The 26,091-nt window shown below is 44.0% G+C and overlaps 1 protein-coding gene across 7 annotated transcripts in view; it reads left to right on the top strand.

Annotated features, from left to right (window-relative positions):
* LOC120908374 (band 7 protein AGAP004871-like) overlaps positions 1-25,024 on the top strand; it is a 29,707-nt gene extending 4,683 nt beyond the window's left edge. The window contains exons 1-4 of one of the 7 annotated variants that reach the window (XM_040319298.1): positions 6,266-6,786; positions 8,280-8,351; positions 23,465-23,981; positions 24,072-25,024. In XM_040319298.1, coding sequence (XP_040175232.1) covers positions 6,687-6,786; positions 8,280-8,351; positions 23,465-23,981; positions 24,072-24,468 — 1,086 coding nt within the window. In that variant the 5' untranslated portion in view covers positions 6,266-6,686 and the 3' untranslated portion in view covers positions 24,469-25,024. Of the gene's footprint in view, positions 1-6,265; positions 6,787-8,279; positions 8,352-9,995; positions 10,335-20,520; positions 20,987-21,235; positions 21,461-21,886; positions 22,579-23,464; positions 23,982-24,071 lie in introns of those variants that run through there. The other 6 variants (XM_040319299.1, XM_040319300.1, XM_040319301.1 and 3 more) reach the window with 6 other exon arrangements.
* Positions 25,025-26,091: the final 1,067 nt, after the last annotated feature.

Here is a 26,091-nt window from a genome sequence, read left to right as displayed (position 1 = left end):
CACAAAGCAAAGAAACGATAAACGGTACGACGACACACGGTGGCGGCAGTTTGTCTGGGACGCCGGATGGAGTTCAATTTTCTTGCGTTTTCGTGGCCAGAAGATGGGACGTCGGTCGAACCGATACGCCGACGGACGACATTGTTTCATTTTCACGGCGGGCGTGAGTTTTCTATCTGCTGGGTTAGTTGTGTTTTTTTCCTTCCTTCCTTCCCTTTTTGTCCTTTGCCCTGTCGTTCGATGTGCCATGCCGTGCTCATCTGGTGCTCATCCATGAATGGGAAAAGTGTGTACGGGAGTAGCAACACCATTGAAGCAGTAGTGCCGAACAAAAGTCAGTCGTCGTCGTCGTCGTCGGCGTGATGGTCATTGAAGTGTGAACCACTGTTGGGTGGAAAGGTTTTGTTGTTCGGAAGCTAAGGAGCAAAAAATGCGGCAAAGATTAGTTAGTTGATGGCAGCAGCAATTTCTGGCATTGTTTATGCCTTTTAGCATGGAAGCGGAGTGGATTGGGAATGCCTCCCCCGTCCGAAGGCTTCAGAGTTCATAACTGCACAAGCAGTTAACCCACTCGTTCGCGTGTCCCAACGCTTTTATGTTTGCTAAATTGACGACAACGGCCACGCTTTGCGTTCGGTGGCGAAATGTGTTTTTCGCAGTTTCTTTGGAAATTTTCAGTACCGAAGAAACCGAATAATCGGTGAAATGCATTATCCCACCCCACCGGCTAGTTTATTGCCCTTCCGGGACCGACGCCGAGACCGATGCCGGATGATCCTACTTACAGCACAAAAACACATTTATTTTGCTCAAATAATCTCGCCCCCAGGAACTGATAGGAAAATTATGCATGCAAATGTGATCCTTTGCTCGTTGCGCTTTTTTTTTTGTTTTGTTTGTTTGCTTTCTCTGTCGCCGGTCGAGATTGGAGAACAAACAAGCTCATAATGTTCGTTTTCTTGGTGGGTGGACAAGGTTTGGTATGGAAAGATGGAGCTTTTTACAGAGCGTGTGCGATTTTTTAATTAAATTTAGTTTTTCATGACAATTGATTCTCATCACTTTTATGTGAATTTAAGTGTGATAATGCCTGTAAAAACGTATAAAATTGGATTTAGATTGTATAAAAAATGAAACTTATTTCAAGTTTAACAACTTACATACCTTTTATGAACTTTCAATCTGAAAAATCGTTTCAATTTCCTTCAAATGTTGTCCATTTAAATTAACGCAAGCACACTGTCTGTCTCAATCTTACACTTTGCGCTGCATACTTTCACTTCCACAAGATACTATGCTAAGTACAAAGTGAATGAGAATAATAATATAAAAATGCACCACACTTTTGTTGCTTGTCCTTTTCTCCCGCTTTGAAGTGGATCCAGTGGTGGATGTTGGGGCAGCGTACCAAAGCGCGCCTGGTGTCGTTTGCCAAGTTTTTACAAAACCAAGCACCACCAGTGCTGGGGAAGGAAGAAATGCATAAAGATGCTACAGGATTAGCTGCAGCTGTTTCCCCTTTTTGTTGTTGTGACTGTTTGTTACTGTTTATCCTCCGACTGCCTGGATGTCTTGGCAGGGGATTTCAGGGCTTAATACTAATTTAGTCGTTATCTGCAATGATTCAAATCGTACAGTGAGCTCTGGATTCCGCTCGCAAGCTGATGGCTTTGTGCTGTGCAATTTGCACTGAATGCACTTCTGTGCGTAATCTGCCAGAAGTTTTGTACGATAAGTATGGTATGGGGATTAGTTCTTGAATGCATAGCTAAAGTGAATCCTTTCTCCCAGTTTTGAAACCCTCCAATAAATGGCTTAAACATTACTCTACTTTAAATGGTTAAAAAATATCTTAAATATTTTTGTAATGCACAAAAAGTTATTTTCCATCTTTCTTTACTTCAACATGCACTTTTCCATCAACTTTTCCTATCCTTCCCGTATCCTTTCTTTCTACACGAACGCGCCAAACTGCAAGTGGCTGGGCGTTTTTTTGGGCTGTGACGAGTGCACTCGACGAAGAAAAGCCAATCGCCCCTCGCAGTGAAGTGGAGTAGAAAATACTTCTTACGACGTGACACAAGATGTGTGTGTGTCTCTTTCACTGAAAAACCCCAACCGCCTCCCATTCGCAACATTCGGTTGTGTTTTTCGGCTAGTCGCACTGTGTCACTGTGCGTCGTAACAGCGATGCGACTCATTGGGCAGCGACTAGAACCTAGGGAAAGCGGAGAGCGGGCGAACGGTTTGTCTATCTTTCCTGGCGCTTCTGCATGCGCGTCTGTGTCTGTAGCCGGGTCTGGTGGTCGTGAATATGTTTTGACTAGCGAGCGAAAAACCATTCGATTTCTGATTTAATGGAAATGTGTGTCGCCGTCGTTGGAGACCTTCGTTGAATGCGCTGTGTGGTTCTTGAGATCGAGACTGGAGGAACTGCTACCCGGGTGGGTGGTGTAAGGGGCGCAGGGAATGTTTTTAAATCAAACAGTATTATGTTTTCCCATTACTACTGTTACTACCATTCGGTTCTCTACGTCTTCATTGATGTGGGCAATCGTCTAACGGGTGCTTTCATCTGATGGCTTTAATGTGGCTGCTGACTTGCACTGCCACTAAAATCTCAAATATCAAATGAAGAAGGGTGCTGGTTTCAAGTAGTTTATACTACGAATGTTAATAAACATTCATTGCTCCAATGTTGGCAGGAAAATCAGCGCCGACTGAATACCATTGAATGGCACTCGCGTTGATGAAATGAGCTTATGAAGATGTTTTATAAATTCATATTTCGTTGCATTGAGTGCAATAATGTCAAGAAGACATGTGTTTGGATACGAAATTATTATTGATTTTTTCGATTTTCACAATATCAATTTAAGTTTAAATAAGCAGATAGATCTAGTTTCGCTATTGAAAAAATATTCGAAACACTAAGTTTATTTTACACCTACTCAAAATGCCGTGTTTTACATTTTTAATGTTCAACCATTTCGGCATCAGCATCTCGACCCTTCCCTCAACGACAACTGCAATTTAGGAGGGTCACCAAATACCAGCTAAAAAGCAAAGAAAGAAACTGAACAAAACCGAGCGTACAACAGTCATTACGTGACCCCAAATACCGAAAGCGTCACACGATTGAAAAAGTTGTAACATTGAATGGAGCAAGTCGTTAGAATGAAGGTAGTGCCATAAGTTACGCCAACTCGCCAGGATGCTGTCAAATGTAAACCGGCTACAGCATGCGTCACTTACCGCCACCTACCGGACACAATATCGGACACCCTCGGACACCGAATCTCAAGGGTTTCAACATAAATCTGTGTTTTAAACATGAGCAGAGACAATAGAAGACCACAGAAGAATGTGATTTTGTTTGTCATTCCTATGGGTTTTCCACAATTTCGATGTTTTCTTTGTGCCTCCGTCAAGGATTACACTGTCATTGGTGTGCATAGTTTGGACATTTGCTGTGTCAAACCGTCTCAACACAATTGCCGTTGGAAGATGTTGTGGATATGATTTTATTTTATATCTTCAAGTCAAATAGATATGTCTAACGCATACGACAAATATGGTTGCCACCGTTGTGCTCTTTCAGCAATCAATAGAGTTGTAATGGTTTAGTAAAAAAACACACACTCAAAAACCTACACGCACGCATCATAACGTTTGTGGGCGACATTCATTCGCACGCCTGCCTCTATTGTGGTCCGAAGTCGTGTGTTTGCGCTAGACAACAGCGTCCTGCTAAAGTAAACTATTCCGTCCGGCAAGCACCGAGCACACGGTACGGAGCCAACTCATCTACCACAGCTGTCAAAGACAACAGAAGCTGCATGGATTGCCGGCGGCCTGCTCAATATCTGCCTTTACCATGCGCACGGGCAGCGCCAGAATGATTCTGCTCTAGTGTTCGGATCATCCATTCGTGAACAGAACCATGAGGAGTGGTGCCGTTATTACAGTAATGGATAAAAAAATCATCTTTATAAATTAATAGCTTTTATGTTTGGTGTTTACCGTTGAATTGATTAATGCCGTATTTTATTATTATTTACTTTTATATTATTTTCTCAAATAATTAGGCTATTTAGACGGGAATAATAGAAAAATGGTTTATGTAACAAAAATTAGAACGTAGCTTTGGAACATTTTTAAATAACTATTTTTATAAATGTCAAGATAAATAATTAAGACATTTTAAATATTTTTTTTATTTTGAATTATTCCACCGAAAATTATTTAACCGTTGTGAAATCGTCGAAGCCATAAACATAACGGTAAAGATAGAAGAAAAAAACTAGTGTACAATTCAGAAGCATTAACAACTTGCTATTTTTTTATGATCATATGCATGCTAATAATGTTCAGCTGGCTAATCGACTAAAAAGGTCTCAAATAAAGCGCATTCAACAAAATAAAACATTGGTGAATACTAGCATTTTTCCAGAAATATTGAGGATTTCTGACTAAATTTTCAATAGTTTACTTTTTGGATTTTTTCACCGCAAAAAAATATTTCCACTAATTTTGATCAAAATGGATGGATTTCTTAGTTAAACCGCTAAGATTTGTGCCTCACAAAATAAGTTTTATTTCCACTTAAACTGTATATTTTGATTGAAATCAAACAAATGTCGTTTATTCTCACGGTAAAGAATAAAAAAATTGATTTTTTTTTTGTAAAAAAAAAAACACATTTTAGTCCACTGTTAAATTATTGGAACAAAGAGGACTCCTCGATCCTTATTCATTGCACAATCCAAAGTCTTCTTTTTTCATCGTGTCATCATTTTGAAAGTGTTTCGTTTACCACTGGCGTGCGGAAGCTGGCGCAAGTTTGCTACTTATTTTGCCGAATTCCGGCTTTAATTAAGGACAAACGTGTAATGGTACAGCGTTTCGTATTGTCCTAAACACTGTTTGATAGAAAAAAAACATCAATTTCAGGGTTCTTTTTTGTCTGTTTGAGTATGTTGGAAAGCGTGCAATAATTCGATTCGAGTTCGTTAAAATAATTTTGATTTTTTGATAATGTGCAATAATTGCAATAGGTTTAAAAATCATGATTTCTTGTCAATCATTTTCTTGATTCCTGTCCAAAATGAAATATACATATTATTTTTCCAAAAATAGTAATGTATACTAGACACACATAACATGAATATTATAGTTTTATCCATCTCAAACAAATATAATACTTTGGATACTTCCTTAAGTGTGCAACTATTGGCAAATTACCCTATTATTTCCTTACCAATAATAAATCTGTTTAGAAAAAAAACCATTCGAGTGGGTGGCAAAATACACTTACACCTTTTGTCCAAGTTATGCGCGTATCATGGATCGGTCTTAAAAAAAGCGGTTCCGTTTTTCATTCAGCACTGTAAAACTACGTTCCCCATGGAGCAATGGGTGTATAAATTTCAGGTATATGCTAAAGATTTCGCCCCTTGGTCGCACCGTCTAGCCGAAGGACCGCCATGCCCATGATACAATCTAATGAAGGGAGTTTTCCCTCAAATTTCTCTCCCCCTTCTCGACTGTGCGACATAAAAGAGTAAGCAGAATCATTCTCTTTCATACGGTGCCCCTCTTGTGTGCATCCCACTCTATCCACTTTCCACTCTCATTGAAGATATTGAGGGATGTGGGGGGAAATTCTAAAAAAAAACCCACTAAAAAGAAACAAAACCCATTAACAAGTGCCCGGTTGGTAGGCGGGCTGGGGCGCCGGCCGAACGGCCGAAAAACAAAAGAATCTCCCGCACACGAAAGCATCGTAAAGCAAGCGGACGATGACTACGGCGCTGGTGGAAAATCGGCTGCCCGAGTGTAGAGTCGAGAGAGCCGTCGTGGCCGTCCACAGGCGTGCTCTCGCACCGTTGGGAAACGATGAAATACCACCGACCGAAGATTCGGTCCCATCCCGACTCGAAGATGGAAACACTTGACGCGGCACAGTGGTGGCGCTAGGAAAAAGTGTGCCAGGCGATAAAAGAGTAATGGTTTATTAGGTCGGGACGAGTTTCGGGAGAGCACCGGACACGGCTGACGAACCGCTGCTAGCGTAACAGCCACCACTGTAGCTGCCGCTGTTCGCGCTCTGGTCGCCTCGAGAGTACGGCTTCCTTGAGAGTCTCCTCGAACATCTCGAGACAGCGGGACAGCACGCGAATGCGCCGAGGCGCGAAAACCGATGACAATGCGAAGCGCCGCGTTCCGTTTGGTACGCCGACCCGATGCTGCTGATGCTGGGTGCGTGCGTACCGTGCCTATCAGAGGACACAGTCCTGTCAACGGAGTCACCGGTGCAAGATAACGAAGCGTGTGCTGCTGCCGCTCGCTGCTCTCATGTGCGCGTGATTTTGATCGTTCGTGCTTAAGTACTGTTCACTTGCGTTATTTGAAAGTTTGTTAACGAAAATACGTCCCCCTGTTAGCTCTGCTCGTAAGTTGGTGTCGATCGTTTTGTGTAATTGTCATTAGTGGTCGGTAGGAAGTGGTTTGCTTATAGCTACACGAAACGTAAAAGATGTTTTATTCGACACGATAAACGTACAAAACAGTTGCGTTGGCCTCGATCGATGATTGGTGGTGATCATACCGTGAAATTTCAGCTCCGTTAACGTGAAATAGAACACAAATTCAACGAAAACTCATCACAAATCACCCCCAAAACGATGTATCACGCACAGCATTTGCAAACGCAGCAGCTACAACCACCAAACCAGCAGCATACCTCCCAGCAACAGCAAGATCAAGTGCGATGGAAAGTGAAAAGTACGTTCAATGTTCTTGCTCTCTTTCTTTCCTCTCACACTGTTTCTCTCCTACTCCTCTAAAACATGCCCCATTTTATGAACGATTTTTGTGAGTTATGCTAATGAGTGTGCCACTATTTATATTACTAACACTACATCTTTTACCAAAAACCCTCTCTGAAAGCCTTTACAATGGAGGTGTGATTCGGTGTGAATTATTACAACAATCGACGGAAAGGCCAATGCAACGGCCGTCGCTTTCCCCCGCGCGTGTCCCCGACACGAGCTCGGAAAAATGGCAACCTGTTCCCAATTTGTATTGCTGTTAATTTTCCCCCGCCCGCACAGAGCGCGTGTATATCTTTCACCCGTACGCACGCACGCACGCATCATCATCATCGCTCTCTTCGATGAGGATCACCATTGTTTACTTCATTCACCAACCCCTCGTGCGGCCCCCGTTTCCTGCCGCGTACCGAAGTTTCGGAGAAGAAGAAAGAAAAAAATCCACACGAACTCTGTTTAGCACGGACAGGCACGAATCCGAAGAGTGCCAGCTCCCTTCCCCGGCCCGATCGGCTCGGTCGGAGGCAGATTAGTTCCACCCCTTCGGGGTCGCTCGCACCGCCCGCGATGCGTTTATGTTTACGCGAGCAGCATTCTTCTTTGCGTCGGGGTATGGTTTTATAAATAATCTTCTGCCGGATTTTGGTTCGCCGTTTGGGTACTTTCTGTTTTCTTCTTTTTTGCATCACTCTCACACACACACATTCACACACGTCACACACCTCTTTACCTTAGTGATTGCACTTTCGTGGACGCTATTTTCGGGTGCGTTTGACGGTTATCAAAGATTTGAATATCTCTTACTAAGCGCACAAGAAACAGTAGAATGAGCTGTGATGCTGGCACGATTAAAGATTGTGTGTTTTTATTTTGTACCGCCACTGTCCGCTCAAACAAAGCGAAGACAAATGGGTCAAACTTTCCCTTTTCGTACCGGTGATTTATTCCCATTGTAGAGGAAAATTTTGTCAAATTAGATTGTCCTTCCTGTTGTCAACAATTTGGCGTTGAATGGCATCATGGATGAAGAAGATTAATACATTTTTTTGTTACGATTCAACATGCTCTTCATTAGACACGCTTGGTACGTAATCAATTGCAATAAAGTGCATCGAGAACTGCCACTTTTGCTTAAGTTGATTTCATTAATTTGCTTCCGCTTCGTCCCCGGGATGTGTGTACAGTTTTTAATCACTTAAAGCTGCTCCACTACCTGGTGGTGCTTCGATTGCAGCTACTCTTTCTCCCCTTGGAGGTGCATTTGGCTTTCCCGTTAACTCGCTAATGGCTGCCTGCTGCCGCGTGTGCAGCTTGCGCTGGTAACCATGCTTAGCAAAAATCAATATCAATTGTTTCGCCCATTTACCCATGCTGCCGTCCCGAAAAAAAAACTCCCCATTGAATGTAACGTAATACGCTGATACTAATGCAGCACACGAACCGCAGCTCCGATGCACTCTCCGCAGAGTACTTCCGAAGCGTCTCGCAAGCAACCCTACCCTCGGCCACAGTATTACGGTAAGTGTCGGTGGTTAGTGTTTGTGTGTGCGTGTGTTTGTATTTGTTGTGTGTATGTGGAGGCGAAACGCATGGTTGTTTACCATTTACACTGCTTGCACTATCAGACGTTGGAGCAAAAAAACAAAAAACGGGAAAGCACTTGCTTAGGCTGATAGCACCACACGCTGCACACGCTGTAAACGCTTGGCGCTGATGTTGTGTCACGCCGTAACGGTTGATTCACTGGCTGCAGAGTGGTAGAGTAGACTGAGCCAAGTGATTCATCAAACAACCATCTATTCAAACAATAGAAAACGGGGATTTTACTGCACCAGCACCTGCAATTTATCTGTATACTAGGAAAGCACACACACACGCCGTTTATTTGCTTATTTACGCTTGCATGTATTGGTGTCAATCGTGTCTTTTAGCAGAGCAATATATTTCCGTTTTGTTTAGTTAATTTACTATTATGTTGGTTAATTATTTTCGCGATGTATTTTTATTAAACATTTATTATTTTTTCGGGGCCTGTATAGATATTTTCACAGCAAGAAATGTTTACACATGGCTAAGTAAAGCGTAAACAACTACAACATTGTCGAAGCCTCAATAGAGTAACCGGCAATGTACACAATGTATAAAATAGAATCATTTAAAGTGGAGTTTACTTTATGGAGCCGAACTTTCTTTCAGTGCGTTCCTTTTATTTGGGGTATTTATGGTGTTTCAACTTTACTCTAAATAATAATTTTTATTTCCTGCTGAACAGCCAAAGCACAATTTCATGCATTTTCAACATTGAAAAAAAAAACTTTTTAAATCTGTTTTATCTTTTTTTTTTTAACCATTACCAAACCCACGACAATGCTACGTTTTGTCCCTGGGCCATAAAGCCATCATTGCCGCAACACAAATGAATCAACACGCAAGCAGCCGAAAAATTCCATCACACGCATGTTGTATCGCATGCCGTAATTAATTATGTACAGGGAGGGTACAATATTTACGGCCCCGCTAAAGACCAACCGGATAGTGAAAAAAAAAATGGAAGCAACAACAAAAATCTCATCCCACATTCCCTCGCTTCACTATAAATAGGGATTTTCGATCTGATTGTTTTACGATCCGGCATGACAGTGAAAGCGGCGATGTGTGCCTGTGTTTCATCCCTTTCGTCCAAAAGATAGGTTCACCATCTTAATCTAGCTGCGTCCCTTGTTTCTTTTTCGTTTTTTTTGTTTTTTTGTTTTGTCATCTTCAAGCGGAAACGCCTATTATACCAACATTCGCAACACAGTTGAACATATTTACTCGTGCATGGATTATGGTCGGCGAAATTTGTAAATACATTTACCCGCTGGATTAAGCAAGTAGATTAAACGGATTTTAAACCCCACAGTTTCAAACGCGCATAACGCACACACCAACGCAACTCTTTGCGTGTGTAACGCACGCGTAATCACACACTGTGCTTACCACCCGTTGCCGTAGTAACGCCCCGGCAATAGCAACCACCGGCAGGTCTTATCTCACCTTCTCGAGAGACCAAACAGCAGGGAGCATGTGTTTGTGAACGTAGCAGACTACGGGTTTGGCCTCCTCGCCGGAGCAAGGGGAAAAGGGGACCGGGCGATGTTGTCATTTGAATGAGTTCGATTAGACGGGAACCGGTCATACCGGTGAAGTCAGTACTCGTTAGCGGTTCCAACGAACCGGATCGTTTTGTGGCGCGTTCGTCTCGACGCACTGTTTACAACCGTTCGCGTTGGCCGTGTGTAGTGCCACCCACACGACTCGATTAGCTGGTGGTGGTGTGTGTGTGTGGGTGAGTGTGCGATTGAAGTTTGTTTTGCTTGCGATCGGTGCCCACTGAGTGCGCTGACAAACAGTGCGTTGAAGTGGTGTAAGCTGATGCAATGACCGCTGCACTGATGGAACCGACGCCCTCGACATCATCAGCTGCCGTTATCATAAATGATGATAAACGACGAACCAGTGGTAAGGCGAGCAATAACTGATAAATGTGCATTCTTTTCCAGTGGGAATGTAGATTAGAATGACAAAATATCGATCCAAAACGTCGATTGGACATGTATTTTAGATAAGAGACGTTTTCGTGTCGATTGCTTCACAAATTAACACCAAAAACAGATAGCAAACGACACGTAGCAAAAGACTTGTTATCTGTTACCACAAATGCTGCTGCATATTGTGCAATGTTAACCTCAAGCACCAAAAGCCTGACGTTATTACTTCAGCAGCAGGGCATTTGCGCCAAGTGTTTACATTAAAACATAAACCATCCTAATAGTTGCACCAGCAATCAAACTAGTTTCCGCTGCCTGGTTGATAGGCCATCAAAATATAATTACTCCATTGAAGCCATCCGTCATCGAAATACTGTTTACTATTCAGCACGCTGTGTAAGGGCATTGCAATCGAAACAGAGTGAGCGAGAGAGCGAGAGAGAGGGATGAAATAGAAATCATTCCCCAGTGTACCAACCCTTTGGCCGGCTGCAGTTTGGCTGGAAGATAAACTATTTACACTGGCAAACCCTTCGCCAAACCACAGACACGCAGTGTATAAGCAAATGGGAGAAAACATTTCCCATTCGACATTAAATATTATTCCATTTCCTGTCGGTTGGATCGGTTCGGCAGTATGATTGATTGATGTTAAAAAGCCATTTCAATTGTGTTTTCGAGATAGAGATTTTAGGAGTGTGTTGCATTACTTAAACAAGCAATTGCGTTTTACGAAGTTTACGAATCAAAGTATCTCCCATTCATCCTTGACCATTAAAATTTGAAAATGACAGTGAAGAAATGGGCACTTAGACAATGATTCTTTTTTGTAGTTTTTCTTAATATCATAGCCTGAAGCTGTTGGGTGGAGATGTAATTATTAATTATTAACATTGGAAACAGATCAAGCGCGATTTAACAATCGTTCATATTTGAAGCATTCATTACTCTTCTACATGGAGAACTATGCATCACCACACATTGGCACCAATCGGTCACCGAGTCGTATCGGCTACATTACCTTTTTGTTAAGAATTGAGCGTGATGAAGAATCTAGCATAGTCCTTCTTAGTTTTATAAATAGTTAAAAAATGAGAATAGTGCAACAACTTGAGTGCAAAGATTTCACAATAAAAATACTGACTCTACCAAAAAATTGACCTCATCACATGATGGTTATTTATTCAAGAAACTTGATAATCTAACACAAATGCTGAGCGCATGATCTGGCGAGCGAGTGTCACCACGCGTGTTGTAGCACCATTTACCATGATTAATGAGACTAAACACTTCGTATACTTTGAGTAAGCATTGATTGAAGGTTTTTTTTTAAATAAAATTTCAACAATTACAGTCTTTTGTTTTACATGTTTACATTCACTGAATTACGCGGTACTAGGCGTCCCCATATGTGATATTTTTGTATGTAGCATTTTTAGCCTTCCCTGCCAAAAAAAAACGTATCCTTAACAACAGCAGCTTAAAATTATCTAAAAAACATACATGCTCACATACATTATTTTATTTTGTAAAGAGAGAGAGAGAGAGAGAGAGAGAGAGAGAGAGAGATTTCATCATCGATATGAGCATTGATTACTCTGGTGAGATACCATTTTTCCCAAGATTTATAAACCTTGTTATAGAACCTGTGGTGATTGTTGAGTATTTAAAGTGGTGTGTAAACTTTCGCTGACTATTTTTATATTTTAGGTTTAACATTAAGATTTTATTTATTAGCTATAGTTATGTACAACGTTATAGTTATGTACATTCTCGTTAAATACAAGCTACCGCCACATTGTGCTGTGTGCAAACTCGATACACAAATACAAAAGATGGTCTACTATGAAAAATTATGATGATATTAAATAAGAACAAGTCATTTTCCAACAAATAATTTACTAGAATGGTAGTAATAATTGAACCGCTGCTGACGAAATTGCAAAATTACACAAACCACGTGTTACAGAATTCCAAAAATGCGTATTGCAATCTGTTGATCAAAACGCACAATCCAATTCACCTTTTGAAAAAGAGATTCCACAAATGATTGTTGCAATATAGTTTAATTATGTGACATATAATATCATTTAAATGTTATTCATTAACACGTTCGTCATTGATTGTTTATTGCACACTCTGCAAAATAACTCAAAGATGAATCATCGGCACCAGCAACGCATGATGCTTGACAGTGCAATGATGTGTGTATTGGTGTGGTCCAGCTCGTTTGTGGCCATTCGCTGTACACATCGGTGATGAAGCAAAATTGTTTATTCTGTCAAGATGATACACATTCATACACACATTGCACACATCAACCCATTACGCGTACGGCTATGAAATGTTTCCACGAAATCTTCGCCTAAGTAGTAGCAGGAAGAATTACACGTACTTTACCATACCAGCCCAACCAAGGGACAAGTGCCTTACGTAATGGCAATAAATGTGTAAGACGACTAGACGAGTCTCGTCATCTTTTTATGATTCTGCGCGCGTGTGTGGTGCATCATGTGTGCGTTTGGGGCGGCCGCGAATTTCAGCCCCTTTCTCAGCGGCCCAAATGGTACAAATCTATCCCATGCCGAACCATCCAACCACGGTCAAACTGAAGCCAAAAGGGCATTAATCATCGGCTTTAGGCAAGGCGGGTGGAGTCCATTTGCATATTTCCGCCATTCGATGATTACACTCATCCGTGCATATGTGTGTAAAAACGACGCACGTTTCAGACGCTCGTTGAAACGTCACAGTACAGCAATGCAAGCCATCAATGGGTGAACTTAGCAAAGAAAATAGTACAAGCTTTTCCCCGAAAAAAAGGGAAAAAGTAATCCCTCTACCATGTAGAAAGCCCCATTTAGGAGGAGGAATGAAAGGAGCGGTCGCTCATCCGTACAATCCACACCGTCAGTTCCTGACGACGGAACGGCGGAACGGAAGCGATTCCGAGTCGAGCATCTGTTACCCTCACGCCCGCGTACGCGCGCGAACGTTAGCCCCGATGGCAGGGAAGGGCGAAATGGGCAATTTATTTTCCGCACTCGGACAAAATCTCAACAAATCCGGCGCCCCGTTCCGTTACTTCCCATACGCGCGCAGTCACATTCCATTACGTGAAATCGCGCCACTCATCCACTGATGGGTGTGTGTGTGTGTGTGTTTGTGATTGTCCAGCATCAACGAAGCTCTGCTAAAATAAAAAAGGATTCCCAAGATATGTGCTGTATCATTTCGGCCGTGCCCCGGATTGAAACAATATTGCAAACGACGCACCACACGCACTGTCCCATCGGCCGCTCTCGCAGAAAGCATTCACCAGCACGGCCGCCAGCAGGCTAATGGGCTTTGCTCGAAACTAATTTGGAAAATGTGCTGCGTGTGGGATACGATCATAAAGAGGATGAAAGGAAGTGGAAGAGGGGTGGTGGTGGAAGAAAACCCCTTTTACTCACTTCTGTTTTGCTGTCGTTGTTTTTCTTTCGACTTTCTTCACATCACTTACTGTATCGAGATGGGATTTATTTTATTTCCAAAATGATACCGCAACGATACCGAGGCCACACTCGCCGGAAGGTCATTAGGGACACCCCCCACGAAGCATCTTCCACGTCGGAGTGCACAACCTCTTTCTCTTTGCCTGCTGGTTAACCCTTTACGGCTGCTTGCCGCGTGACTAATGGTACCTTAATAAATCTTTATTCAAATAGCCTTTCCCTCCAGCCGAAGTATGTATTGAATACGGTGATAGAGAACACAATTCCCTCTCCCTCCCCTCCCCCTGGGCAACACTTAAATGAATGAGAAGCTTGGGCCCAACACAAACAAACCAAACGTAATAAGCGGAAAGCGCGCTCTCCCACGCGAAGAAGTTATTAGCAGGGTGACAAATCGGCCCCGGCAAGAATGGGGTTGGGGGGTGGGGGCGATTCACCCAGAAGAATGAATTTTCAGTTCATATTTTTTAACCCCACTGCTCGTTCATCATCATATGTGTGTGTGTGTCGCACCATAACGGCACAAAGGCGCCCGATACAAACTCCAATGCCACCACTTCCAACCAAATCGCCTGCACCAGACCCACTCGTTCTGCTCGGTGTGCTCATTTATCATCTTCGCTTAATGACCCACTGTCGTGGCGCTTGCGTGGGGATGGGTGCGTCGAGCCACGTACTACCACTTGTTGAGCACGATCGGCCAAACGGCATGTCAAACGCGGGACATGGCCCTCCGACTATACGCAACCGTTCGCACAATCATTTGCGAACAAAGTTTTCACCGCATAACCGACCGACCATGCGGGCAAACGAAAACGATCGAAGTGAGCTGTGAAAATGGTGTGTGCTCCACACCGAAACGCCGATTGGAAGCAAGCAACATTGCTTCAAAGTGAAAAGCGCCTGCTGCAAGACAAAACGTTGCCGACGCCACCTGATTGGGAACGCCGTTTGGGGTGAAATGAAGGGATCATTCGTCGCAAGCCGGTCCAGTTTGAAACGAAGAAAAAACAACAACCTCACACATTGCCTTTTCCAATCACTTGCAAACGTGTCAAACGTGAGGGATCGTGGCACAAACTGGTCCGGCACGCACACACCGTTCGACGATGATGTACATCTGTCCGACCGGGGTCCGCCCCGGGAATGATGCTGTGCCGCAACGTGCTTCGTCTCGTCGTAAATGGCGATTTGATGGTCGAGCAGATTTGAACCGTCCCACACCCGGCCGTTCGCTGACACGATCGCCGTTCATTCGACAGTTTATGCTTCGGGTCACGTTCCGTTAATCCCGGTTTGAAAATTCTTTCTGTAGTTCTGCGAGAGAACGGGAAGGAGGGGTTCGTTTTAAAACGCCGTAAGCGCTTCGCAAAGGGAATAAGAAATCAGCTCGCATCAGTTTCGCCCGCTAGCAACAGGGTAGCGATTATCTTATTCATGGGAAGGGGAGCAGTTTTTCTGTTGTATGCTTTGCAACCACTATCGAGAATGGAGAATGCATTGTTTATCGATTTTCGATTCGATTCGTTGTTTATTGTTGCTTTCTCAATTTTCTTTGCAGGCAAGTCCCAAAAAAACCCTTTCCCAAGCCTAAATCTAAACAAACCGCGTAGATGGCGCGACGTTTGATTGATAGTAAATTATTTATTGTCTTACTAAAATCGAACGCGTCGTGAAGGTCGAAAGGCCCTATAGGTGTTTGATGGATTGTTTGTGCAATTTCGCCTAAAAAGTGTGGCCGTATGGAATTTGTTTGCGGCTTTGAAATGGGTTTTAAAGTAAACAATTTTTGTGTGCACCATGTGTAGTGGAAGGTATAGGCATAGAGGCTTAGAAATGCTCGGCTAATGGGGTCGAAGGACGGAGTGTCCCACTGACTGGTCTAAATAGCTTCATTGTATTAATAAAGTAAGCTCCCATGCGTGTGTTGCGAACTAATCCCGCTTAATCTCACCCAATCTCGAGCTCGCCCTTCATGACACACATCTTCGGCTCAAGACAGGGATTAGCTTGGTTCCGATTACATTCCTAACTGCTTCACTGAAGCTACTTCCCTGTCATTTGTATCGGGCAGTCGAGATCAATGTAACAAAACCCCACCCCAGCCTGGCTAACTAATCTGGGAAAGATCAAATCACCCCGACCCAACCCTTCCACAGTGGCGTGGTGGGGCTGATGGTGCACCTTTAACGCACGTCGCGTCAATATTTGGACAACGTTGGAACGGGTCGGAATGCACACATGCCATCGACTTCACACTCCCGTACACCCACCCTACCAACTTACAGTGGCTCATTTAGTCCACGATTTATAAATATAATTAACACCCTTTCACCGGGGAACACCGTCCCTTCCTGTCCGATCGCGATCCGTGAACAGTCGTCGGCCGATGATCATGTTGTTGCATTTTGCACGCAGCGAATTGACTTTTTGACATTTCCACAAACCAACCAGAACGGTTTCTCACTCTCTCGCTTTGGTTTGGTCCACTTTTACACGGCGTCTGAAAGGAAAAGATACACCAGACGACGACGACGGGTTTGGTCGCCAGGCTGTCATCAAAGCGCAATCTTCCGGGGTAGCATCTTGGCCAAACTCACTCCCCGGCAAAACCAACCACCGACAAAAAAGAAACCTCCGCCCGTGCTGAAGCTCATCAGACTGTGGACAGACTATCGTCGTCGTCGTCGTCGCCGGGTTTTTATCACGATCGTGGGTTTTTCGGATGGGCTACATTCGCACTGGTGGCTAAAGAATCCAAGACCTCTGGTCTGGTCGGCACACAAAGCACCAAAAACGGACACCCGGAAACAAACCAAACCAAGCCGAACGACTGGCTCGAACTTAATTCGTCAAATAAACTGTGCTTATCAGCCAGAGAATGGAAGCAAAATAGAGCGATAGATCGTAGTTTCTATTTCTTCTGAATGTGTGTTCCTGTGTTGTCGTGAGCTTGGTTTAAGAATGTCGCATCAGCAGAGATTAAGACGTGACATGAGAGTGTGTAGGATGCTGCATTTATGTTCCTGTTTGTTTTCGGGGCGGCATTTCCGTGCTCGCTCGCTGATGAGATGTAAAGTTCGTTATCAATAAACAACTTCCGAAATGGCCCCTTAAATTTGTAACACAAAATCCAACTTCAAAGATGGGGAAGGTTTTTCAATCAAACCCTTCGTTTGGTCGCTTGAATGTGTTTACAATCAATTAAGGGAAGGTGACTGTACCCGAACGGAGACTGTAAATTAGGCACACCGAGACAGATCACACTGCATCGCGATGGATTTATTCCCCTGTCCAATAAAAGCCACCATACTTACACGGAACGAGTCATCAAATTTAAAGGGGAAAATCCATCCGTTTAGTGTTCCTATAGTCCGCTCTTTAATGTGCTTCTAGCATTACCAATTGTTAAGATCCGATTTGCCAGCTTCATCGTCTTATGCACACGGAACAGGATGATCGTTTAGTTTTATTACCATTAATCGCCGCCCCTCGACGCAGCATTTTTGTCACAGTTTGTCTTTTTCTTTCCACCCTACTTCTACTCATCAGTAATAGTGCTGTGGAAATTGGATACGACATCACCGAGTGTCTCCGGCGCGCGGTACACGTTGTTGCGGTCTCATTGTGAGGTTTTTTATTGTGCACGTTTTCCCCTCCCTCACACACACACACAGCAAGGGACATCATTAATGCTTATGGACGGAATGTGAAATCAAAAGAAACACAGCCTAAACGTGGGCTACGGAAGAAGGGATGATGTCGTTTGCAAACCCCCCCCCCATGGTGGTGGCCAAGTACATGGCTCAAGAATGTTGCTCGTTCTGTGCGGCTCAAGATGGATTGCTTTCAATAGACGCCATGCATGTGGCGGCCGCCCGGGCAGAGATTTAGATCCCGTGCCGTCAAGCTAGCCAGATAGATAAGGGAAAAGAGTTTTAACTGATTCATTTTTACTGCCTAGACCAGTTTGTTTATGTACCGGGTTTGTACGATAACGATGCGTTTGTTCGGTCTTAAACGCTCTGCTACATTCGGGTTCGGTTTGACAAATAAATGGACTGTTTGGGTGGATTAGCGCCTTCAAGGCGCCCTAATTTTACGGTGTTATTCGCTTAAATATTGTTGCTTCACATCACACAAATTGGGCGGGTTTACACACACATAACCCCGTCAAACTTGATGCTTAATAGAGGGGTTCAAGATAAGATAAATTAGAGAGTGGGGAGAGGGTTAATGCGTTGGTCAGCAAAGACAATGGGATACAGATACAGATTTGAGAGCTATGTTTATCAATCAGCGCCTATTGTATTCTGCTATCATCACAGGCAGATCACAGCTGCGATTACGGTAAAATGTTTTCACAACAACGAGAGTTCAAAAAAACAGCCCGAACTGTTTTTTAGGAATTAAAGCATATCGATATTTTGTCACAGGTTTCCACTCGTGACAGAATCGAATTTTTACCCAATCATTCCGACACATTGAAATGCAATGTTTAAGCAATACGGCAAAGCCATCTTGAATAAAAAAAATGCAATTTCTTCTTCTTTTTTAATTTTTTTCATGTAAAAGTGTATTTACAAAGTTTCTCAAAAGTTTTTGGTCTCATAATTGAATGGTGGAATGAATGTAAAAACGAGAGTTATCAAAAAACTCTCTGGGAAACAACCAAAAAATCACGTTAAACTTGACAATAACGACAATTAATAGGTAAAACTTATATTTTCCTAATTTTTACATCATAAACTGAACTATCTGACACATTATTATTTTTTTTATAAATTTTAATATGTTTTATTCTTTTTTTCAAAACTAAAATGCTGCATAAATATGTGTTTCCAATTTACCTTCAACAACCTTATTAACGTTATATGTAAGTTTAAACGTGATAGTTTAAGTTGCAGTTTAGAAGTAATCGGGATGTATTAGAATTCATAGGAAAAAATACAAGAAATATCGCAAAAGTCGTGTTCTTTTCACAGTCACTCGTCCATACAGTAGAGTTATTAGTTCCTAAATTTGAAGTGAATTCTTTATATATTATTTTTGGAGTGGGATTTTGCCATTTTTTACAATTTTACAACATTTTTCGAATAATGAGGCATGTTTTCATATTCGATATATAGCCCTGTCAATCAATGAGCTTAAAATTCGTCAAAATAACATAATAAACACATATATGATAAATTATCATTAAAGCGCTGGTTGTGATAAACGAATTGCCGAAAACCGAAGAGTGTTGAGAAAAGTCTTTGTGTCCTTTGCGCCAATCAATTTGCTACTGTTGATTCACTTGTTATTTCATTACACATAGTTAATTTGTTTCTTCATTTAAATTAACTCCCAATCCTAAGAGTTAATTCTCCAGTTCGAATCGGTAATTGATCTAGTTTAGTTGAAATAATTCACCATTGGAAATAATTCACGAAACGCATACAATTTGAATAAATGTATGAAATAAAAAATTAAGCTTATTAAATGCAATTTCCAACGACATATTTTAAATATTCTCCATATCTCGGCATTTTGATTGTGTTTTTTTTGTTTTGTTTTATATCTTTCTCGCAGTATTAAAACACGTAAACAGTATTTCAAAAAATAAAATTTGCTTCCGCCGACTTAAACAAGATTAAATTCACAAAAAAATCTTATTGTTTACCATTATTTTTCTTTAAACAAAAACTGAATAAAATGCATTTAACAACCCGCGGCTTAGCCGTTAAATACATGGCATCCATAAATTAATTTACTATCTATGTCACATAGTAAAGAGATTCTAAATGTTTTATTATTTATTAAACCTGTATCAACTATATTTTATTCTATATTTTCCATCCTTCAACTATACTGATGAATTGAATTATGATAAATTATATTAATATTAACACTTTCTATTAATCGAACTATTAATCATAATTCGAGTATAAAAGAAACTTTTTAAGATACTGTACAAAGTTTTCTGAACGTTTGCTAAACAATCTGCCACCCCCAAAGAAAAGCAACATCCTTCAATGCCCTGCACTGACAACGATAGATTGCAATGTCACTTTGTGGAAGCGTACGACCGAAATTCCGTGCCAAACGGTACCACCCCACAAACCCAGGGGTCAAACAACCCAAACTGAACATTCGCTGTACGTTTGCATCGGTTTGGTTGTAAATGTAAAATGCTAGAGAAAAAAGAAGGGACGGACAGGGAATCTATGTACGATTCGATTCGAGCAAAATCTAAACTTCAAGAGGGGGAAACATCGGTCAAGATTTACCGAGCGCGCAACGTTCGAACTCGATTTACACTCATGGTCACTCGCGTAACGAATTTGATGTCGTTCCGATCCTCCCGTTTCCCAACCAATTTCCTCTCTCGCTCCGTACAACATGGTGCGATTTAGTGTGAGCAGCTTTTCCGTGTTTTTTTTTATCTGTCGAAGATCATTACTTGCTCCCTTCGCACCTTTCCTTTCCATCTTACATTGGCAGATTGAAAAAGAAAAGTTCGTAGTGGTGGTGGTGTGTTTTTTTTATGCTCCCTTTACACATCTAAACTCATTCCCAAGAAAGAGCACTCATCCATTGCCCCTCCTTTGCCGCGTGAGGATGGAGAATCTCTGGCTGCCGCTGGTTTGCGGTGCGGTTTTGCAGCAGTTCGATCCGAATTACTACACCGGGTGGTGCCCATCGTGGGTGTGTACGCGGTACGCGTGCTACGCAGCGGCTAGAGCTGCTGCTACATTGTGCCCGGTCGCACGCTTGCCAGCGAGAGAGGGGAGGCCCACCGTTCTCTGGCCTGTCTCGGGATCGTGTGAAAAGTGTCACTTTTGTATAACACGCGACCAAACATCGATCACACTTCCTTGTGCTTAGTGTGTGTGTGTGCGTGCTTTTCTTCTTCGCCCTTACTCCCTCGAGTGCCATTTACGCGCGTGTTTGATGGAGGAGGACATTGTCGGGAAATAAATTATGCTCGCCGACCGCACCATGGAACGAGGACGCCATCGTGACAGCCGCCCGACCGTAGCGGGAGCGTGAAAATCGTGACCCTCTTGCTTCGCCGTTCAATTCGCTATGGACACCGACTGTCTCAGTACCGAGTCCGGTGGCTGCGAGTGCTACGTTGACGTTCGTACGTATCGTTGGGTAGGCTTTTTTGTTGTTGTTGTTGAGGTATAATGGGTGTGTTGGACAGAGGAGAAAAAAAACGTACACACTATCGCATCAATTTTGCTGAAACTAGATGGAGACGCCTGGTGCGGCACGATCAAGCAGGCGTGCGCCGGCCGTTTTTCTCGGCTTTCGGTTGCCCGTTCGTGCGCCCTTGCCAACAGACGTGGTCGTCTAGTATGATGATCCTCTCGCGAAAGGTGGAGAGCGTTGTTAGTCTGCTGCTGGTCGTCGTAAGTGTCAGTGCTGCCCGAGTGCTGCCCCGGGGCCGTTACGTTTTGTCTTTGATTTTCCTCGTAAAAACTCGTGATTTGAACGTGAACCGCTAGTTTAAGTGATTTAAAAAAACACGGAGTGGCTCGTTGTGTTCCGCAGTTTTGGGCACGGCAAAGGTCGAAGCAGCGAAAAGTTCGAATGAAAACGCGTTGCAAAATAAGCAAGTAATCACACGGTTTGATGCTCCGGGGGGTTTGATGTGTGTGTCTGTCTGTGTGTGTGTGTTTGTGTCTGGTTTGTGTTCCGGTGTGCGATTAATTAATATCCAATTACGGTTCTCACACGTCGGTGCTCCAATACGGATGGTTCACCAATTAATTATGGGGCTGCTTCGTAATCGGGCGCAAAAAGCGGCCAAGCTTACTTCCTCTCGAGATGTACTCGAGATTGAACAGAGCGCCGCGTGAAGCGCATCAACCACTTGGGCGAAGATTGGGCGCACCATAAACAAGATAATTTATAACGATCGATTTAAGATAAATCTGTTTAAAAAAAAGAGCTGTGAGAGAGATGGTGGTGGAGTAGCCAAAACCAGATAGGCCGCATGTGCTCCACGCTTGCGTGTAAAACCAACGTGTTCGTAGGATAAAGATATATTTCGCTTAACCCGTTGTTTTTAACCCAAACTCTCTACCACAGCCGTTCGTGTACGCGCAAGACACGAGAACTACACGCAACGGCCAATTAGTCAGTGTTGTACATCGTGTAAAGCATTAAGCCCCCTAAAAAAAACTTTTCTTCTCGCGCACGATCACTGGAGCGGAGAGGAAGCTAAACTCGACGGCCAATCGCCCACCAAAAACTCCCCCCAAACACCGAACACTCCTCCCGCGGCGCATTAGTCGGCGAAACCATAAACAAACCATTCCCAAACGTACAACCAAGGGAAAGTAGCTCTCCAGACCCCACTCCCGGCCTTTTGCACTTTTTCGAAACGATTCGTGCTAATTGGCCTATCCACTAACCACCCACGCTGGAGCCGGGCGTCTGCTTGGTAGGAGTGTTTCGTGTTGCGCTGTGCGTCGAGCAGTCGCGGCAGTGCTCCACGACGTTGCTGGCGTTCATGCACAAACCAAGCGCGCCATCGATCAAAACACACGCGCACACACGATCGACACGGGCTGTGAAGAGAGCATCATCATCATAACGCAAACACCAGCGCAAAAACGCAGCTCACTTTATTATTCAATCACCAGCAGCCTCCCGCGGTCCCGAATGCGATCGAATGAGCGTGAATGAAGGTGGTTTGGAAAACGTCCGGTGGTAATATACTGCAAGTTAAGTTGCGTTCCTTCACTCATGTGTGTGCTTAGGTTCGGTTGATGAAGTTGCTGTGGATGGGTTTGTTGTGCCTGTTTGTGCGTCAGTTTAAGTTTAGCGTATAAAGATAGTGTTTTGGGGAAGAACGGGTACACACAGTGGAGATAGTTTTGATTTGCTAAGTTTTCAATGAAGTGTTTGCTGCAAAGGCAAAGTGTTTCCACTTGAACAAAAGAAGTTACTCAACACACTTCATCATTTCACTGAAGAAACCCGTCCCCATTATGAAACGACTTACACTTACACACGGTCCTACACCAAACGTACATATCCTTCGTATACACTGGCAGCAGTTCTTTCGATTTGAATTTTCCATCCCTTTTGGGCCGCTCGCAATCCCATCACACATCACGTGGCACAAACAAAGACGATGCATCCAGTTTGCGTGCATCCCAAGACGACGCCCTTGAAGGTGGCAGTAGGCTGTGTGCCATTCATTCCGCAAAGAACACAAAGAGCCGCGTCGTGCAGACAAACAACACCTGATGCAACAATCGCAAGCCACAGCAGGCGGGCTCTGTACCCCTTGACAATTAGTCTCACTCGGTGGGGGAAAGCGTGGCTTTTTGATTAATTTTCCCGTTCAGCTGGTGCGCTTGACGATGTGGTGCAGATGGGAAATGATGGAAAACAATTCCAAACTCCAACACCCACGATGAAAGGCGTTCCTGAAGCGAGTGCATTCTGTTGGTGTTGGTTGGGCACATGGTTTAATTATCCGTTTTTATTTGCTTGAAAGTTTGAATTTAAATAACGTTTAGTAAATAGTTTACAAAAAAACATGCTAATTTTGAACTCCTCTCCATTTTTCACCCTCCCCTTTTTGCATCCCCCGTCAAAACAGCCGAAGCCGATTCGATAGGATGCGTGGAAGTGCTGGCGACCGTGTGCTCGATCGTGCTGATGGTGCTGACCCTCCCGATCTCGCTGTTCCTCTGCTTCAAGGTGGTGCAGGAGTACGAGCGGGCGGTCATCTTCCGGCTCGGCCGATTGCGGTCCGGAGGGGCCCGCGGGCCCGGCGTGTTCTTCGTGCTGCCCTGCATCGACAACTACTGCAAGGTCGACCTGCGTACCGTGTCGTTCGATGTGCCGCCGCAGGAGGTGCTGACGCGCGATTCCGTCACCGTGTCGGTCGATGCCGTCGTGTACTATCGCATCCGCGACCCGCTCAACGCAGTGGTGCAGGTCGCGAACTACAGCCACTCGACGCGCCTGCTGGCGGCCACCACGCTGCGCAACGTGCTCGGTACGCGCAACCTGTCCGAGCTGCTGACGGAGCGGGAAGCGATCTCGCACTCGATGCAGGTGACGCTGGACGAGGCCACCGATCCGTGGGGCGTACAGGTGGAGCGTGTTGAGATGTAAGTGTGGATGTGGGCGAAATTAAACGACAAAAAATTAATTCCAATGCGTACGATCTTTGGCTCTGTCTCTCTGTTCTTCACTCACAGTAAGGACGTTTCCCTGCCCGACTCACTGCAGCGCTCGATGGCGGCCGAGGCGGAGGCGGCCCGGGAAGCCCGTGCCAAGGTGATCGCGGCCGAGGGTGAGATGAAATCGTCCCGCGCCCTCAAGGAAGCGTCCGACATTATGTGCGAAAGCCCGGCCGCGCTGCAGCTGCGCTACCTGCAGACCCTGAGCAGCATTGCGGGCGAGAAAAACTCCACGATCGTGTTCCCGCTGCCGATCGAACTGATCGGACCGCTGATGAACTTTACCTCCTCGCTGGGCGTGCAGCGCACCACTGCCCCAGTGCGACCGATGGCTCCGCCGGCCGCACCACCGTCCACAACGACCAGCACCTCGTCACCGCTCGGCGATCCGAGCCAGCAGCAGTCGTTTGAGTAGCAACAGCAGCAACAGCAGCAGCAGCAGCAGCTACCGAGGGTACACTTGCAGCGGCGTCACCATCATCAGCACCGACGACATCAGCAGCGGCTTCCGCACCACCACCGGGCCCGGGAAGCAGCCGGGTCCGCCGGCGGAGACCGTAAGATCGGACCCGGTGCGATCGTCGGGTCGGCATCGTCTTACTCCATCTCCTCGGCGGAGGACTCTGCCCTCTGCTCTCCCACCAACCGTTTGGCACGATTTATTCTAGACCTGTAAGGGAACCGCCAGGGGGAAGAGTAGGAGAAGGAAATGCTCGAACTCACACTCACACACATACAGATATACAAGCAAACGACGGTCTACTGGTTGGCAGGATGCAAATACTTTTCCATCCACGTTGAACGAGCCACAATCAAACGAATTACCTAGTTGTTGATGTTTTAACAGTGTTATCATTTTTGTCATTCTATTATCTTTTGAATGTGTTTTAACGTACTCCGAACATGATTGTAAATAAAAATAAATAAAAGCCGTATTCGTACTAAAACTAAACGTGTGCGGTCGGTACATACATACACTCTACGGTTGAAGGATACTGGGAAAGGTCAAACGTACAGTAAGTGCTGCCTATGGTAGGTTGATGATTTTTATGGATTATTTACATGATAAAGCTTTTATTTAACTGTTGAACTAGAATTCAATAAAAAATGCATGATATTTCATGATATTTCAAAACATTATTAAATCATTACCCCCGAAAAAGATTCACGGGCTTGGCGGGATATCAGTGGATTTAATTAATTTATTACCATAAACCGTATGGTCAACAGTTATGCATTTCATAGCGTCGATCTAGACGGGACTTGAACTCATGACGGACTTTCTGTTGGGTAGTTCGAGCACGACTTAACAATCGGACAGATCCAACGGCTACATGGATCGAAATCGAATGGTAATGGTCTGGTCTTAACAGCAGCCTGCGCGTGTACTGCTAGACCACTTGGGTGACCATCACTACAAATTCTACTAAATTTCCTACATTATTTCCTACGCTAATACCTACACTATTCCTACGCTGCACATTTACTGGAACTGGAATTTTATCGATGCCAGGTCCCGAGCAGGTTCAATTATCGTTTCTAATCCAAATTCGGAACAGTTTCAGGTACTGGAAAATCGAGGAAATAAATAAAACAGAGAGCTGTATCTGAATAGGTATGGGTTCATTATCAGTTCCAGGTCCGGTATGGATTTACTATCAGTTGCAGGACCGGTATGGGTTCATGATCGATTCCAGGACCGGTATGGGTTCATGATAAGTTCCAGGACAGGTATGGGTTCATGATTGGTTCGAGGACCGATATGGCTTCATGATCGGTTCCAGAACCAGTATGGGTTCATGATATGTTTAACGGCAAGTAAGGGTTCGTAACAAGCCGGTCTCATGGTACAGTCGTCAAGTCGTACGACTTAACAACATGCCCGTCATAGGTTCAAGCCCCAAATAGACTGTGCCGTCATACGTAGAACTAACTATCATGCTATGGGGGGGGTAATCCAAAAGTCATTGTAAGCCAACCCCATAAGTGGTACAGGCAGGCCTTGGCCGACAACGGTTGTTGAGCCAAAAAGAAGAAG

This window comes from Anopheles arabiensis, chromosome 2 (assembly GCF_016920715.1).
Source record: "Anopheles arabiensis isolate DONGOLA chromosome 2, AaraD3, whole genome shotgun sequence".
Taxonomy (NCBI): domain Eukaryota; kingdom Metazoa; phylum Arthropoda; class Insecta; order Diptera; family Culicidae; genus Anopheles; species Anopheles arabiensis.
The sequence above is the reverse complement of the archived record's forward strand: the minus strand, read 5'-3'. Positions and strand labels throughout refer to the sequence as shown.